Genomic DNA, 14,780 nt, shown 5'->3' with positions numbered 1-14,780 from the left:
ATTTTTTATTTTTGGTATCCTGATGGCATGAACTCCTACTAAAAATATGATTAACACATAATCTTTAATTCCACTTGACCTTCTCAAGATAATTTTTTAATACATGTATTGATACGATACCTTTACAGTCAGGAATGTAGTAGTGCATCTTAACTTGTCAAGTATAAGCCTTTAAACCCATGTTTATGTATTTTACTATTTGTTCTTTCATTTTTTGACTAAATTAGCATAATTTTCCAGTGCTTGAAGGTTTTGATCAAAGTTGTTGAACAAATATGTGGGTTTCATTACAATCCCACCAGTAGAACAATATACACATACACACTTTTCAAACACTGGAAATGCAATCATAAGGTCAATGCAAACAAGGGACTGACTGGTGCCAAGTTAACAACCACAACGATCAAAGTAGAATAACTTTTGAATGAACAAAATCTGTATGATCTAAATATCAAATTTGTTCATTAGAAGCACATTTCAAATAAAACAGAAGGCAACAATTTTTATATATTGTATGTTGAATCATTAAAATAGATACACCTCTGTCTTTTATGTAAAGTGATGCGTTTACACTGTTAGGTATACTCTCTTTTCTACCTCCATGGGTATACCTATTTCATAGTATGAATATTGGCCCAGTAATTTGGAACAATGCCAAATTTAGTATTGTTGTGTTTGTAGTAAACTGAATACATGTAGATGCTCCAATTTTCAGAAAAATCTGTCAATGTCAATTAGCATAACTATTCTTGACTTTGTGCCAGGTCAGTGCCCAGGATGACTCAGATACTGAATTCCCTATTTTTAGACATTGCTTGAACACAGACTATATTATATTAGCATCACCAGTCATTTTCATTAATGGCAAATCTATAGCATTGCATCACAAGCTTATTAGTATTCCTTACTGCATGTATTAAAACATAACAGCAATATGCCAGCATTTACATGTAGGTCATTCACACAGTTGTTTACTGCTAACAAAAATAGGTCACAGTATATTGTCACATGATCTGTGGTATCTGTTGCAGGAATTTGCATACCAAATGATATTAAAGTTCGTTGGCCTCATGCCAGCTGTTTTCTTCCATGTAAACAAATTTGACCTGAACCTGATCTATGCATGACGTGAACCATTTTAATTTTGTGACACTAGTTTTTGTGAATTTTGCTGGTCTGGAAAAATAAAGAAACTTTCCAGCAGTGGATATTTTACAGATCATATTCACTGATAAAAATTGTAATATTCACAATTATTGCCTTCAGTTTTCATAGATTATGCTGGTCTTCAATGTAGGTCAGTCTGGGTTTATATTTTTGTTCTATTTCTGTTACCAGTAAACAAGTCATTATTGCCCATCAACCCCAACACACAAATCAGGCCAATCAGAGAGCTGTTTTTTTTTCAAAATTGCAAATTCTGCCTCGACTCGACTGCATTAATTTGGGAATTTATATGTTATACCGCATCAAATGCACTTAACCGTTTCAACACCACACATTTTTTACCCCAAATTTGTTTGCACTTTTTTTTTATAATATTCAATATTTATGGAAATGAACCCTAATAAATACATTTTCAGTTTTAACTCAAACCTGTCCCATTCTTCTGAAGAATTGTGCAGACTATAAACAGGAGTATTTTGTAAATTTGTGATGAAAAGTAGAGGTGAAACATGTATAAACTGGTGTAATAATTGGTTCAGTTTAGAGCCTCTAAATCAGGGCTAGAATTTCAGAAGCATTAAACACAATTGTACCAATGACAGAGTTTTTCTTGGTGCCTTGTGAAAAATAAATTTTCACCACTTTGAGTTTGAAATTGATGTCCCTCTGAAAGAATACAAATTACTGTCATGCACAGGGGTTATACTTGTGTGTTAGTACAATCCCTGTAAAAGCAAGACAGACCATTCTATAGGTATAGATGATAGCAGTAACTACATAATACACAACACACAGATGTATATAATATAAATAAGGCTCCTTTTTATTTTTAATAAATTTGTGTACATCAAAATGGAACATAAAAGGCATAAAAATAAATCCTTTTCGTAAGTTTTAATACCAGTGTCTATACCAACACGGAATAAAATTAGACACAAAGCCAATATGGCTGGTACGATATACGATATCATAAAAAAACAAAACAAAGAAGCTAAATTCAGCCCAGTGAATTTTTGGCATTGTTTAAATATTTTCAGATGCTAATTTTGTTGACCGTCTGAAGCTCCCTCCCATCTCACTATTTCATTCCATATCTCGTTGAATATTCAAAGTTGAGAAATTTGACAACTCACTAGCAAAGCTCACTACAAAAATAACAATTGAAGTCTTTCTTTCAATGTAGAGTATCTAGAGGAAAAAACAAATGACAAAAAACCAAATTCTCTTATTGCACAGAAAAATTGTTGATTGTTGAAAAGGTAAATTTGTTCTTTTCATAGATTTCATAGCCAAAACAGAGTGATATAATGTACAATTCACGAGTGTACCGTAGTTCATAAAGTCTTGTTCTCCCATACAATCTTGGATGGGAATAATTGTCAAATTGACATAATGGTTAAGTTTGTGAGTACTTGTGTCACTAAACGTATATATGAAAGTTTCTGATGTCATTGCCACACCGCTGCATAGTTTCCATGCAGTCCTGATGATAGTGGTCCACCCGCCAGGAAGAGCCGCGTCTTTGAGAAATCGTAGCAGTGTGTGTAGACTGCATTAGGATAGTAGACTTGATCAGCAAAATACTCATTGTAGATTTCGTCATGATGCTGAAAAGTGATGAAAAGAAGACATTTACACATATAGCAATAATATTACATTATATCGTGAGATGGTCATGTAACAGTCATACTATTGTATTCAACACATTGATAGCTAGCTAAGTAGCATTGCTACACACATACCATAATTTGAGGTCCCAGCAAGTCGGGCCCTTTATCGTTGAAATTTTGTGTCATCAAGATGACATAGATGGATAAAAGCAATTTCATTCAAAATGTTTGGTTAGGCGTGTAGCTGTTGAATTCTTTCAAAATATGTGCATTATTGACCGAAGACCACAGATCAAAACAACATGGATGCCATTTTTTGGGCACAGAAGTGCTTCGCGTTATTACATAAGCAAGCACAGGAACAAATTACAACCAAATCTGTGACCAAATAGGGACACCAAGCCAGACGGGAAGGGCATTGAAGCAATTGCCTTTGTTGTGTCAAAATTTTGAGGTGTACAAACTCGCACATAATTATTGAAATAAACCATTGGCAACTCAATAAATTAGAATACAATAAGGTGTCAATGTCTAGACTGCATAAATCAAGCATAGCAATAGCGGAATACGTAATGTATTTATCGAATTAGACAAACATTGATTACAAATCAAATCACTAATGAATACAATTCAAATAATTCATGTCAATCTATTTTTTTTTCTTCCATTCTGTTTTTGCTAAAAATGTAAGTTTATAACGGGTACTATATCACACTTACCAGGAAGCCAGTTCCTGTTTTTAAAGTAGCTGTCTCGCCCGAACAACATTCCATTTCTAAGTATTTTCCCGCTCTTATGTCAAAGAATCGTACGGAGCCTGCTCCAGTACCAATAGTAGCTATGTCTTCATTAAAGCTAATTGACCGTACACCTGGAAAAAAAAATAATATACATCACAAGACTGATAATATAATCTCAAAGTATGGGTTGAATTTTGTGGCTGTTCACCATGAAAAATGGTACTTAAAAACGTTGCTTAAAGCCCTTTCAAATCAAAGATTTCACTGAGTAGGCACTCATGCTTCATCACACAGATATCGCAGAGTCATGAATAATTTTGTTTCAGACATTTGTTAATATGGTAGAAATGTTTTTCACATTGACGAGGTGGCGTGAGGTGAGGTGAGGTGTGGTGACAGAATCGAAGGGGCAACAACAAAAATTACATCTGGGAACTTACCACTACCACTCTCCTTTGTGTAAATAGATCCGACAGACTTGAGTGTCCTTGAATCCAGAAACGATACATGCGATTGTGATCCCACTGCATAAAGTGACAAGTCATTTGAAATACAAAGACAAACATTTTCTCGGCAATATGGCAGTGAAGTTGTAAAACGTTGACTGAATCTCTGAGCATCCCACATGTGCATGAAACCATTGGTGGAAAGAACAGCTATCTCCTAAGTAAGGGACGCAAAAGAAAAATTCATCAAATTACTGTGACTCATAAATGTTTGGCAGATGCAATGTTACCGACTGAAATTAATGCACCACAATCATCAAGTTGGCGCAAACTTTGGCTTTTTTTTTATCTCCCGTCACTCGACATCAAAAATATAAAGATGGTCATTCAGATAAATTCACAATTACTGAAATTCATTATTGATTATACATATCATAATTACAATTTTCACTCAGCATGTGCCATGGTTTGGGAGTATATTCTGCGTATTGCGTTAACATTGATTTTTACCACAACACAGACAGTTTAACACAAATATTCATGAAAATGCACAAATTTTATCACATTATTATTATTAGCTATCACCAGATACAAAAATATGGGAAAACAGTCAAGATCACCGTCGACGAATCTTTTGACCATTCACAAAATGTTGGTGCGAAGCATGACATGTTGCTGTACAACTTGACCTGATAAGTGATTAGCCAATTGAAATGCCATGTGATACTGGCAGAATTTTCCAGGAATTTCTGAATAGATCAATGCAATGTGGAAGACTTTCACTTGTATCACTTGTTGGCATTGGTTTCATTGGACAAAAACGGCATGATTGGCATTTCAAAAGGAGTACAGTAGGCAGTATGTCTAACTTGACCTCAATAATAAAAAATTGTACAAAAGTAAATAGCGCTTGATTGGGCATAGATTCCAAATCTATGAAAGACAGTAGTGTATCTTACAAAATGCTTGTTGCATCCATCACACCAAAAGTTTTTTGTTGCAAAGATTTTTGAATATATTAACAAGCCAAGGGTACAATAACAACATAACTGCTTACTTGAGTTCTGCTGTTGAAGGCTACACTCCGAACCTTCTCACCCCCATCACAGGTTTTCTGGGCAATTGGCGTCATTCGTTTATGATTGGGAATCAAAACACCAGGATAATCCATTGGTCTGCACATATCACTTACAGACCATAGTGCAACTGAGTTATCTCTTGACCCTGCGAAAAGATGTCAGATAAGCATGAAGGCAAGGCAATGTTTGTTAAAGTTGCACCCAAAGGTCATCTTTAAAGATTTATCGTAGTCTTGCGATATATGATCTGAAATATTTATGCAAACTGGGAGAAATGTGTACCGAAAATCTGAATGATTTCCATCATAGTGGGAGATGGTTTCAGCTCCCCATTTGATCAAGTGCTTAAATTTCACTTGCCAACAATTACGAATAGTGTTTTTATTTCCTGTAACCTGTGCATACTCAAACTATCAACTACATCACGTAATAGTTCACATATACCAATAAAACTATAAAAATGATCTCAGAGTGCAATAGTCTTGAAGGAAGACATTATAAATGTAACATGAACTGATCACGGGATAAGAATCTTTCAATGGCCCTTCAAAACAATCAGATACATTGAAATTTGGTTGCTTTCCAAATATCAGGTTAATACCTGTACGGTATTAATTGTTGGTTGACCTTGAACTTAGACAGTTGCCCAATGAAGTGCATTGTTTGCAATAACTTAACCCCATATATATGACCCACCAAGGGACAATTACACCTCTAATAAACAAAAACAATTATAGGGGATCAGTGAATGGAGTAAACACCAAAAACATGGAATCTTGATCTGCACCACATATCGAGTCATCAACATACACATCTTCAAGGTTCAGACATTTTTAAATAGAATTGAAATAAGGGTATTATCACTCAAATAATTAATTAATGAAAGTTTCATAAATAAATTGTCTTTTAACTTTGCTATTTCACAAAAATCACAATGTTTGAGTCAGACACTAAACCACCACAATACTCACCTGTAACAAAAAATTGGTCATCCAACCATTCAATGGAGAATATCCAGTCAGTATGACAATCCTACGGAAACAAGGATGTAAATTTGTAGAACAGAAGGATACAATTATGTCACTGAACCCTCACAGATATAAACAACCTGTAACATACAACAGTCAATAAGTGATTGCGAGGTGGTTTTCAGATATATTAAAACTAATAGACAAACTTAATAAAAGAAAATATAGGAAGAACTCTTGTGTGCTGAGAGTATTGGAGACATAGTAAAAATTAATTTGCCTTTCAAACAAGAAACTTGGCAACTAATATTCGTCTGCTTTTTTAGATGTACATTTACAATATGAAAACAAGTGATCCACAGTATTTGAAATTTATAACTTAATAATATTAATAATTAGATAATCAATATGCATGTTTTTCATTATCAATCACATCTGTGGATGTATATAAACCCGAAACTAATTAAATTGTTGTGATGTCTTAAGAGAATTTATGTATATATTATGTATTTCATTGAAATGTGATGATCAGTACTTGAAATATCAGGGGAAAAACCAAAAATGTACTAATTATGCAAATTCTGTGAATAATATAAACAAATTTTTATTCAAATCTAATTAAGTCTGTGCATTGTCCTATGACATCTATGTATCAAGTTTCATTGTAATGTGATTATTAGATACATGTATCAGTGGAAAAGTTGAAAATTGACTAATTGTTATGCAAGTTGGTTCTTTAGATATCAGTGGGACAAACACCATATACCGTACTTATCCGGGTAAGAGCCCATGCCTGGACAAACGCCCACCCTCCACTTTTGACACAATAAAGAAGTTGAGGTCATATCCGGGCACACGCCCAGGGGGTCTTTTTCTACACAAAACAAAAAACAAAAACAAACATTTTCTATTTGTTGACTGTGGTTGTATTAACTGTTGACTTTCTTGAAGTCTGTCGTGATACTTATAAAAATTGTTAATTGCGTAAAACAAGGGGTGAACGCAAAATAGCTGTGACAGCTTTCTGCCTTCAGGGCAGCGCGTTCACCGCTGATTTTTTTTCAGAATCATAACAGTCAGCAAGTCTATAAAAATAAATATTACAGCAGAAACGGTAGTTCTCTTTTTGAAATATGCCGTGGCCCTAAAAAAGGGCCGGCCGTTAGGTGTGTGCTTCCTTAGGAACGATTCAAGCAAATCGTATAAGGAGAGCCGCTAAGCAAGTGTCGCACTCGTTCGGCTTTAGCGTCGTCAACAATGAAAACAATGTTGCAATATTGTAGCAATCCGTACCTGGGAGAATGGTTGAAATCACGTTATTTTGGCTTTATAAATATTTTGTAGCAGCTTGCGAATCCATAACTGGGACCAGCAATTTTGCAATGTCACGCCGAAGACTGTCGACTTTTTTACCATCTTTTATCACCGCTATTGCATTTCTGTCATGAAAACTATTCTTCAGTCGTTGGATAAAAAAAACTTCCTATTACAAGTCCACCGCGATATCCATGCAGTGAGACATTCCAACTGCCGGAACTTGCTGAATGATAACTTTCACCATGATTAATGAGTGTCGAGTCTGATAAGAAATCAATGTCACGATTTGACCTTTATGATGAAATACTAGCAGTGATGTCATTCTTAGCCAATCAGTAAAGCAGATGCATAAAGGTCAAAGATGATTGCTAGACTGTAAACAAAAGCATCGTGTGCCATCGCAGCAGAGCGACCCCATTTTTCTTGTCTCTTTATTATGATTAGCCATGAATGAAAAGTGCCAAGCTGACAGACTGCGAAATCCGTGGATTAAAAGTGCTAAGTCCAAATTGTGTGGGACAATATCGACGAACTTCAGGAATAAGTTTTAGGGATTTTGTTTGACGGCTACAGTGACGCCGACTTGGACATTTGAGGGTTTTGAGTTTGACGAAGATGGCAATGAACGTACAAAAAAAGATCTGAGAAGTTTTTTCAAACAGCTATGAATTTTTATAATTTTTATTGTGTAAATTTGAATTGATCTCGTATGACGGTTGATTCGTAATTTGTCGAGACTGGAAATCATTTTACGCAGTTTAACCCCTGACATTTTAATTCATTTTGTCGGTGGGAAAATCCTAATTCAAATGATTTCTCACTGTCGATTTTTATTATTTCTGGTTTATTTGTCACATTATAAGCAATACATTATTTTTGTTTTACTTCTAGTGTTGCATATTGTTCATTTATTTCCGTTGCATGTTTTCATTTGCTGTTCTATTCCCTGCCTCAGTTCGATCTGCGTGTTGTCAATTTTCGCGAATTTTTGTTTTTTTCGCCGAGGATCTCTTGGCAAACGCCCACCCCTTCTTTTTGGCAATTTTTCATGTTCAAGACCCTGGGCTTATACCCGGATAAATACGGTACATACATACATACATACAGACGCACCAACTGCAAAGACTCCCATGATGTGCTTTGCACGAGGGAGTCAAAAATGAAGATATCAGTCACAATCAAAATTTGGGAATTGATTGCCTAACAGGAAATTTACAACAATATCAAGAACTTACAGTGCCAAGACAAACTGGGTCAAAGGTTGGAAGCTGATAAACAGCTGGGCAGCTGGAGTCCTCTGATCCTGTCACTAGAAGTGTTCGGCTGGGATTTACAGTTATACTGTGAATTCCTCCTGTACGAACTTCTCCCTCTGCACAGTCAACACCCTTTAGAAGGGGAATTTGAAACCTTTGACTGGTATGCAAATCTAAAACCAACAGCTACAGAAAAAGAAACATGGTTACTAAAAGTTGCAGTCATGCCACATTGTATTTATTGTTGAATTAATTTATACAACATTTTAAGTGCACTGCATGTATTGTATTGTTTTACAGACTGAAATAGTTGACGGGACGAATTACATGTCTATATCAATGCAGCATATGTGAGTGGTGATGAGTTCGTAAATACTTACTGAATTGCACTTGGTGCCAACTATCACTTGGTTTTCTGACAGCCATTCTGATGTGAACACCTTGTTTACATCACCCAGCGACAACTCTTGCTCTTGCAAGAGCAGTGGAAGTTTTCGTGCACATAGTTTTGCTATGTTTTGAACTGGTGTAACACCAAGTCCAGACTGGCGATTCTGCGTATACTGCAAAACAGACATGTTCTTTCTCTCTGAATTGGGAGGCGTGTATTCTCTGGGCCTCGTTGGAATTAAAGCACTTCTGGTCTTCTTTGCTTCAGACGGACTGCAGTGCAGACAGTCACGCCTTGCGTTGCGACAAAGAAGTTACCTGAAAAGTGAACAATAGGATTCGACTACTTTCATTTTGCAACATCACATCTTTTGACAAACTGTCCTTTCCCTAGTTCAAGGTCTACAAATGTATACATTTATCACGGCGAAACTAAAATACAGTGAGAATCGGTTTTCCATGTGCGAAAATGAAGTAGCCCACATACTTCAATGAAATGAAACTTTATAGTGTTGTTAATAAATAATGTTAAACGTAGGATGAATTCCGCCAGTGCCCATCATCAACTTGACAAAACCACCCCACCGGCGGTCATTACCTTTACTAAATGTACTAATATTTTCACTACGCACGAAAGTTTGAATATTACATACATACATCGCCACAGGCACAGATATGTTTTTGCGTTCAAAAATGCATCACCCTTAAAATAAAATACCGTGGCCCCTGGAGCAACTGCAGAGTTCCAACTCTATTACAAACTTATAGTACTAATTATTAAGCATTTTCTTTGAACAGCAGTAAAATGCTAGCGGAAGAACATCAACATCAGAACAGGTCGGTGAAAACTGGAACAGACTGCAATTAAATACAAAATGGTGTGTGCGGACGTCACGCAGTCATACCCAAAAGCGAACTTAGTTTTGTTTTAGAGGTGATTTTCCCACTGGAAAAACAAATACAATACTTACGAATATAATAATCTGGTACAGTGATAGAAAATCCTTCAGATAGTCGAGTTCCGGCACTCAGCACAACATATTTCCTTTTTAAAATGCCATCCCAAATACGAAATGTACGATTATTTTACAGACCTCCGTCCTTCAACTGTTCTTCTGTGTTTATGTTGTTTTCACTCTGACCTTATTGAATATTTCAAACAGATTCTCAAACTGCGCGTGCGCCGTAAAATGGCCATGAAGCGACGATGGATGAGCGTGTGTGATTGGTTGAGAAATGTTTTTTGTATTATTTTGAAACACAAATATTTCTTTCGTATAATGACTATAATAGTATCTCATTGCCTGTGATACATATATAGATATCTTTCATTGTTGTGTGTCTTTTCCAGTATTTTTTCAACATAATTAAAGAAATGTAAACGATTTTAAAATATGAGCCGAGGCGCTCCTTCAACCAATGAAAAGTATTCTTTTACTGAATTTAGTCTGCAAATTCTAACCAATCAGATCACATCTTTAAGATTATTCTGGTGACGTCATTGTTATGCTGTAAATGCGCTTTGCGGTCGGTCAGAACCAGTTTTCACCAGAAACGCGAAGCTCGTACGTACTACGAGTATACAGTAAAAAACAAAGGCTGTGTAGACAAATGGCCTTGTACATGTTATGGAGGTAACGCACAGACGTTTCCCGCTTAAAACGCAGTGCCTACATATTACTTACTAGTAGTAAAATAGCATTGTGCGGAAAATCAAATTAATTCAGAAAAATCGAAATCTAAGGAAACTATAAATTAAAGATCTACAGTAAATTAAAAAAGAAAAGAATTCAAAACAGAGCAATAAGTAAAAAAAAATAGAAACAGTGATCACAATCTAATGATAGCAAAAAGCCGGCCCACAAAACCCAAAACACAAGTTGATGAAAGGTTTTGTGAAGGGTGTGACACTGATTAAAGTTGAGGAGCAATTTAACTTTTTTGATATACTGTGCACAACATACAAAAACCAGATCCACAGTTCAATTTGTTAAATAATGATACTAAGTTATTGACAAAAAAAAAAAAAGTTGCAGTTTATATTAACGAAAGTTCTATTTTCTAGTTCTATATATATATTTATTATATTTAAACTACATATGTAACATTTTTTTCTTTTTTAAAATCGTTTTTTAGAATAGCATTTGACTAAGTTCTATTCAAAATTAATAATGTCAATACAAATATTACTATAGAGTAATATCTTTATAGGAATAGCCCCCGCCTTGTCGCAGGTCTATGTTCTTAGTAAATAACTATCATATCATTGCAGTACCGAATAATTATTCGATGATTTTAAACATATACAAGATTAATATTACAGAAAGAACGAGAAAAGAAAAAAATGTGTAGGTTATAAAGACGAGATGATCACAACAATCATGGTGGTATGCGTTGTTTGCCGTGTATACAATATTTTGCCATGAACTTGAAAAGGTTAAAATCCTGCTTTGAATTTATGCGCACACTGACCATAAAAAATAATGTAATACATTTTCTAGGCAATTACTTGCGTCAAGTACGCAACATTGAAACAAATTAAACGTCGCGTAATACTGTATCCGGAAATTGTGTGTGTCCGGGATATTATTGTTTGAGGGAATTTAAGTTTGACACATACAAATAGGAGAAAAATTCAACGCAACATTTTAGATTTCTTCCACTTCATGTTATTCACCTCAAAATTTCAACAGAAGAGCGGGAATGATCTTGAACACTGAATTACTAAAAACCAAAAAATGCAATATAAATGCAGATTCATTTTTTATAATACGCTAATTGAAAATAGGATAGAAACCTTTCTGAAATAATAACGAACGAACATACCCAAATTAAAAAATAAAAAAAGAGCAATTTTTGCTCATAATAGAGGAAAGAAAAATTACTCAACATCGTATTATGCTATAAAACAATGTGTATGGTAGAGAAAGGTACAATAGGTGAAAATAAAACCCAAGTTGCAAACTTTATCAGGGCTAAACCAAAGTCGAACAAACATTTTGACAGGAAATAACACTAACATGTACTTTATCATTTGGCAACTAAGGAACTAAAATGAGCGCAATAGATATGCTAGTAAAGATGAGCACTGCCGGATATCTTATGTGGAATCATGACGAGATCGGAAAGACGATATCGGTGTAGAACAGCGCCACCAGTGTCAGACCAGTTAATTGATTCCGTTTAAACGTTATTATTCCTTCGAGAAAATAAATAAATAAATAAATAATAAATAAATAAATAAATAAATAAATAAATAAATAAATAAATAAATAAATAAATAAATAAATAAAAATCCGAGCTCGTATTTCAAAAGTGTGGTTGCACAGACTGACTGTTTATATTGGTTATTGATTATAGATGAGCAAATTTAAATCGATAACACAAAACCACAAAACTAAACTAGACATTCTTAAATTTATACTTGAATGAATTTGGTCCTGCATATTCTGTCTGAGGTACAAGCTGACTTGTGCATGCGCAGTTATGCACTGAGCTACGGCAATAACACGTTGAATATATGTTATTTCTTCTATCACATACAACCTTTCTTTTTAAAGCGCGGTGGTCGTCACGCAGCGCGTGTTCGAATTTCATGTAAATATAAACAACGTATTTTACACACGTTGTATACGTCGCTATGAGTCCCATATCGATCAGAACGCGGCACAACGACTGCCGCTCTTTAACTGACAACTCTGACTTTAGTTAAACCATGGAACTATATAGTTCCATGGTTAAACATATACATTCTAAAAAATATTGTACAATAGCTGTCTTGAATTAGCCAGATCGCTAACAAATATCAGCTTATGTACTAGTGCATGGTCACGTGATGATTACGGCTTATAAACCACGAACACCAAGCTCGATGCTACTACACAGGAGCTTATTTCACAGCTCAAGCCAGGCCGGGTGCGTCCATTGGCCTTTCAGATTCGCTATCAAAACAGGATTTCGAGCAGCCGCTACGGGATAGGATTTCGAAGAGGACGCAACTTCGACGAATAAAATGTATTGATGTTTTGTGAATAGAGAAACTAGCGTCAGCTAAAAAAAAAAAGAAATACCCTCGAAGATCCAAAGTAGCCAATTCCGGGCTTGAACAATACAATCGCTGAAAACACAACACTGAATCGCAACATGAAGTCGCGTATATTGTGTATCCAAGTTGCATCATCCTCATCAACATAATACTAAGATAAATTACACGTTCCTATTCTGTTGTCCATGCGTGTATAGCAGTACCCAATTGAATACACACAATATAGCACTGCCCCCGTGCGTGGCACTTGGTCTACAGTTTGATAAGCATGTACGTTGCAGAATGCATGTGAAAAAGGTGTTTCATTTCGTTTCGTTGCGTGATTAGGGTTACCAAAATATCTATTTTCGGAAATAGGGTATACAAATGTAATGAAATATGAATGTCTTCTATCAGAGTGATATTACAATGACTTCATATACTTTAATCCATAAAAATGCTAATATTGTATTTGAACACTCACTGAATTAATAACCATGAACGAGTTCAACCCAATACAAATGTATAACCATGTAACGTCCAGGAACACATGATATTCCACGTGTTTGGCTGAGTTCTCCCTCTCTGCAAAGTGAATCCAACGTGAAATCTCATAAAATCGAACAAAATGCGGACACATTCGAGTGCATATTAATCAATTCGAGTGAACAATATCTATTTATATTATAGAATATAGCTCTAATAACATTATCTATACGTTTTTTCAGATTAATACAAGTAAAATCCAATACAAATCGTCAGACATCTAATGGTTTCCATTAGATATATTAGACACTCCGTGAACCACCAATTTCCAGTTTTGGATAATCTATTCGCTGAAGTCGTGCAGTTGTATGTATCTAAGTTGCATCACTCTCACCAATATGTGGATAATAAAATAAAGCACACTTCCTGACTCGCAGTTCATGCTTTTGCACAAAGCTTACTTTCATTGGCAACGAACCAACAAACTTATTTGTGACTGTGAATTAAGGGAATAAAGGTGTCAATATGAAGTGATCTCGCGATAAATCCCAACATAAAGTAGTGAAGTCCTATGCATCATCCTCATCAACATAATACATGCATAATTACCATAAAGCAGGCATCCTGTCACGCCGTTCATGCTTGTGTACAAAACATACTTTCAGTGGCGACGAACCGGCAAACTTGATGTGACTGTGAATTAAGGAGGTAACTACTTCAATAAAAAGTTATCTTACGATGATCACTTTGAAATAAACACAGCGCTGAAGCGCAACGTTAAGTCGTGTGTAGTGTATACAATTTGCATCATTCTAATAACATAATACATTTATATAATACATTTTTTTTATTCCGATTATTATTATTATTATTATTATTATTATTATTATTATTTAACCATTACTTTAGTCTTAATGTTTTGTATTATTAGTCTAGTTTTGTTTAGTGTAAATGTAACCATTTTAATTCCTCCTGGGGAATTTTACGTGTTTAATAAAGTATATAAGTATATATAACGTAAAGCACACGTTCCTGTCTTGCTATCCACACGTGTTTACAAAACTCACTTTCACAGGTGACAAACCAGCAAACATATTCTCGTGGCTGTGAATTTGGGCTTGTAAAGGTGTCGATAAAATGTAAACTTACGGCGAATACGATAGAAACACAGCACTGAAATTCATCAACATAATTCAGGCATAATTAATATAAATAAGCTTATGAGAAAACATACTTTCATTGACAACGAGCCGGCGAACACATATACATAGGTTGTAAAAGAGTGTTAGGGGTGGAG

At 35.0% G+C, this 14,780-nt stretch overlaps 1 protein-coding gene across 1 annotated transcript; it reads right to left on the bottom strand.

Annotated features, from left to right (window-relative positions):
* Nucleotides 1–1,967: 1,967 nt before the first annotated feature.
* On the bottom strand, nt 1,968–10,112 carry LOC100368868 (DDB1- and CUL4-associated factor 12-like). The gene is made up of 8 exons (XM_006812022.3): nt 9,945–10,112; nt 8,964–9,291; nt 8,563–8,769; nt 6,014–6,074; nt 5,021–5,187; nt 3,958–4,180; nt 3,497–3,648; nt 1,968–2,774 (listed from the first exon to the last, which is right to left on the bottom strand). The coding sequence occupies exons 2-8, from the start codon at nt 9,159–9,161 to the stop codon at nt 2,616–2,618; spliced, it is 1,167 nt and encodes a 388-aa protein (XP_006812085.2). The 5' UTR covers nt 9,162–9,291; nt 9,945–10,112; the 3' UTR covers nt 1,968–2,615.
* Between the last annotated feature and the right edge of the window lie 4,668 nt (nt 10,113–14,780).

The sequence above is a fragment of the Saccoglossus kowalevskii genome, chromosome 13 (assembly GCF_978046115.1).
Source record: "Saccoglossus kowalevskii chromosome 13, keSacKowa6.1, whole genome shotgun sequence".
In the NCBI taxonomy this organism is placed as follows: Eukaryota; Metazoa; Hemichordata; class Enteropneusta; family Harrimaniidae; genus Saccoglossus; species Saccoglossus kowalevskii.
The sequence above is the reverse complement of the archived record's forward strand: the minus strand, read 5'-3'. Positions and strand labels throughout refer to the sequence as shown.

Coding starts and splice junctions, on each gene's coding strand:
- LOC100368868 (XM_006812022.3), bottom strand. CDS start 9,161: ATGTCTGTTTTGCAGTATACGCAGAATCGCCAGTCTGGACTTGGTGTT. Junction 8,770..8,963: donor TTGGCACCAAGTGCAATTCA/GTAAGTATTTAC, acceptor CTTTTTCTGTAG/CTGTTGGTTTTAGATTTGCA. Junction 4,181..5,020: donor CCTTCAACAGCAGAACTCAA/GTAAGCAGTTAT, acceptor TCCCTTACTTAG/GAGATAGCTGTTCTTTCCAC.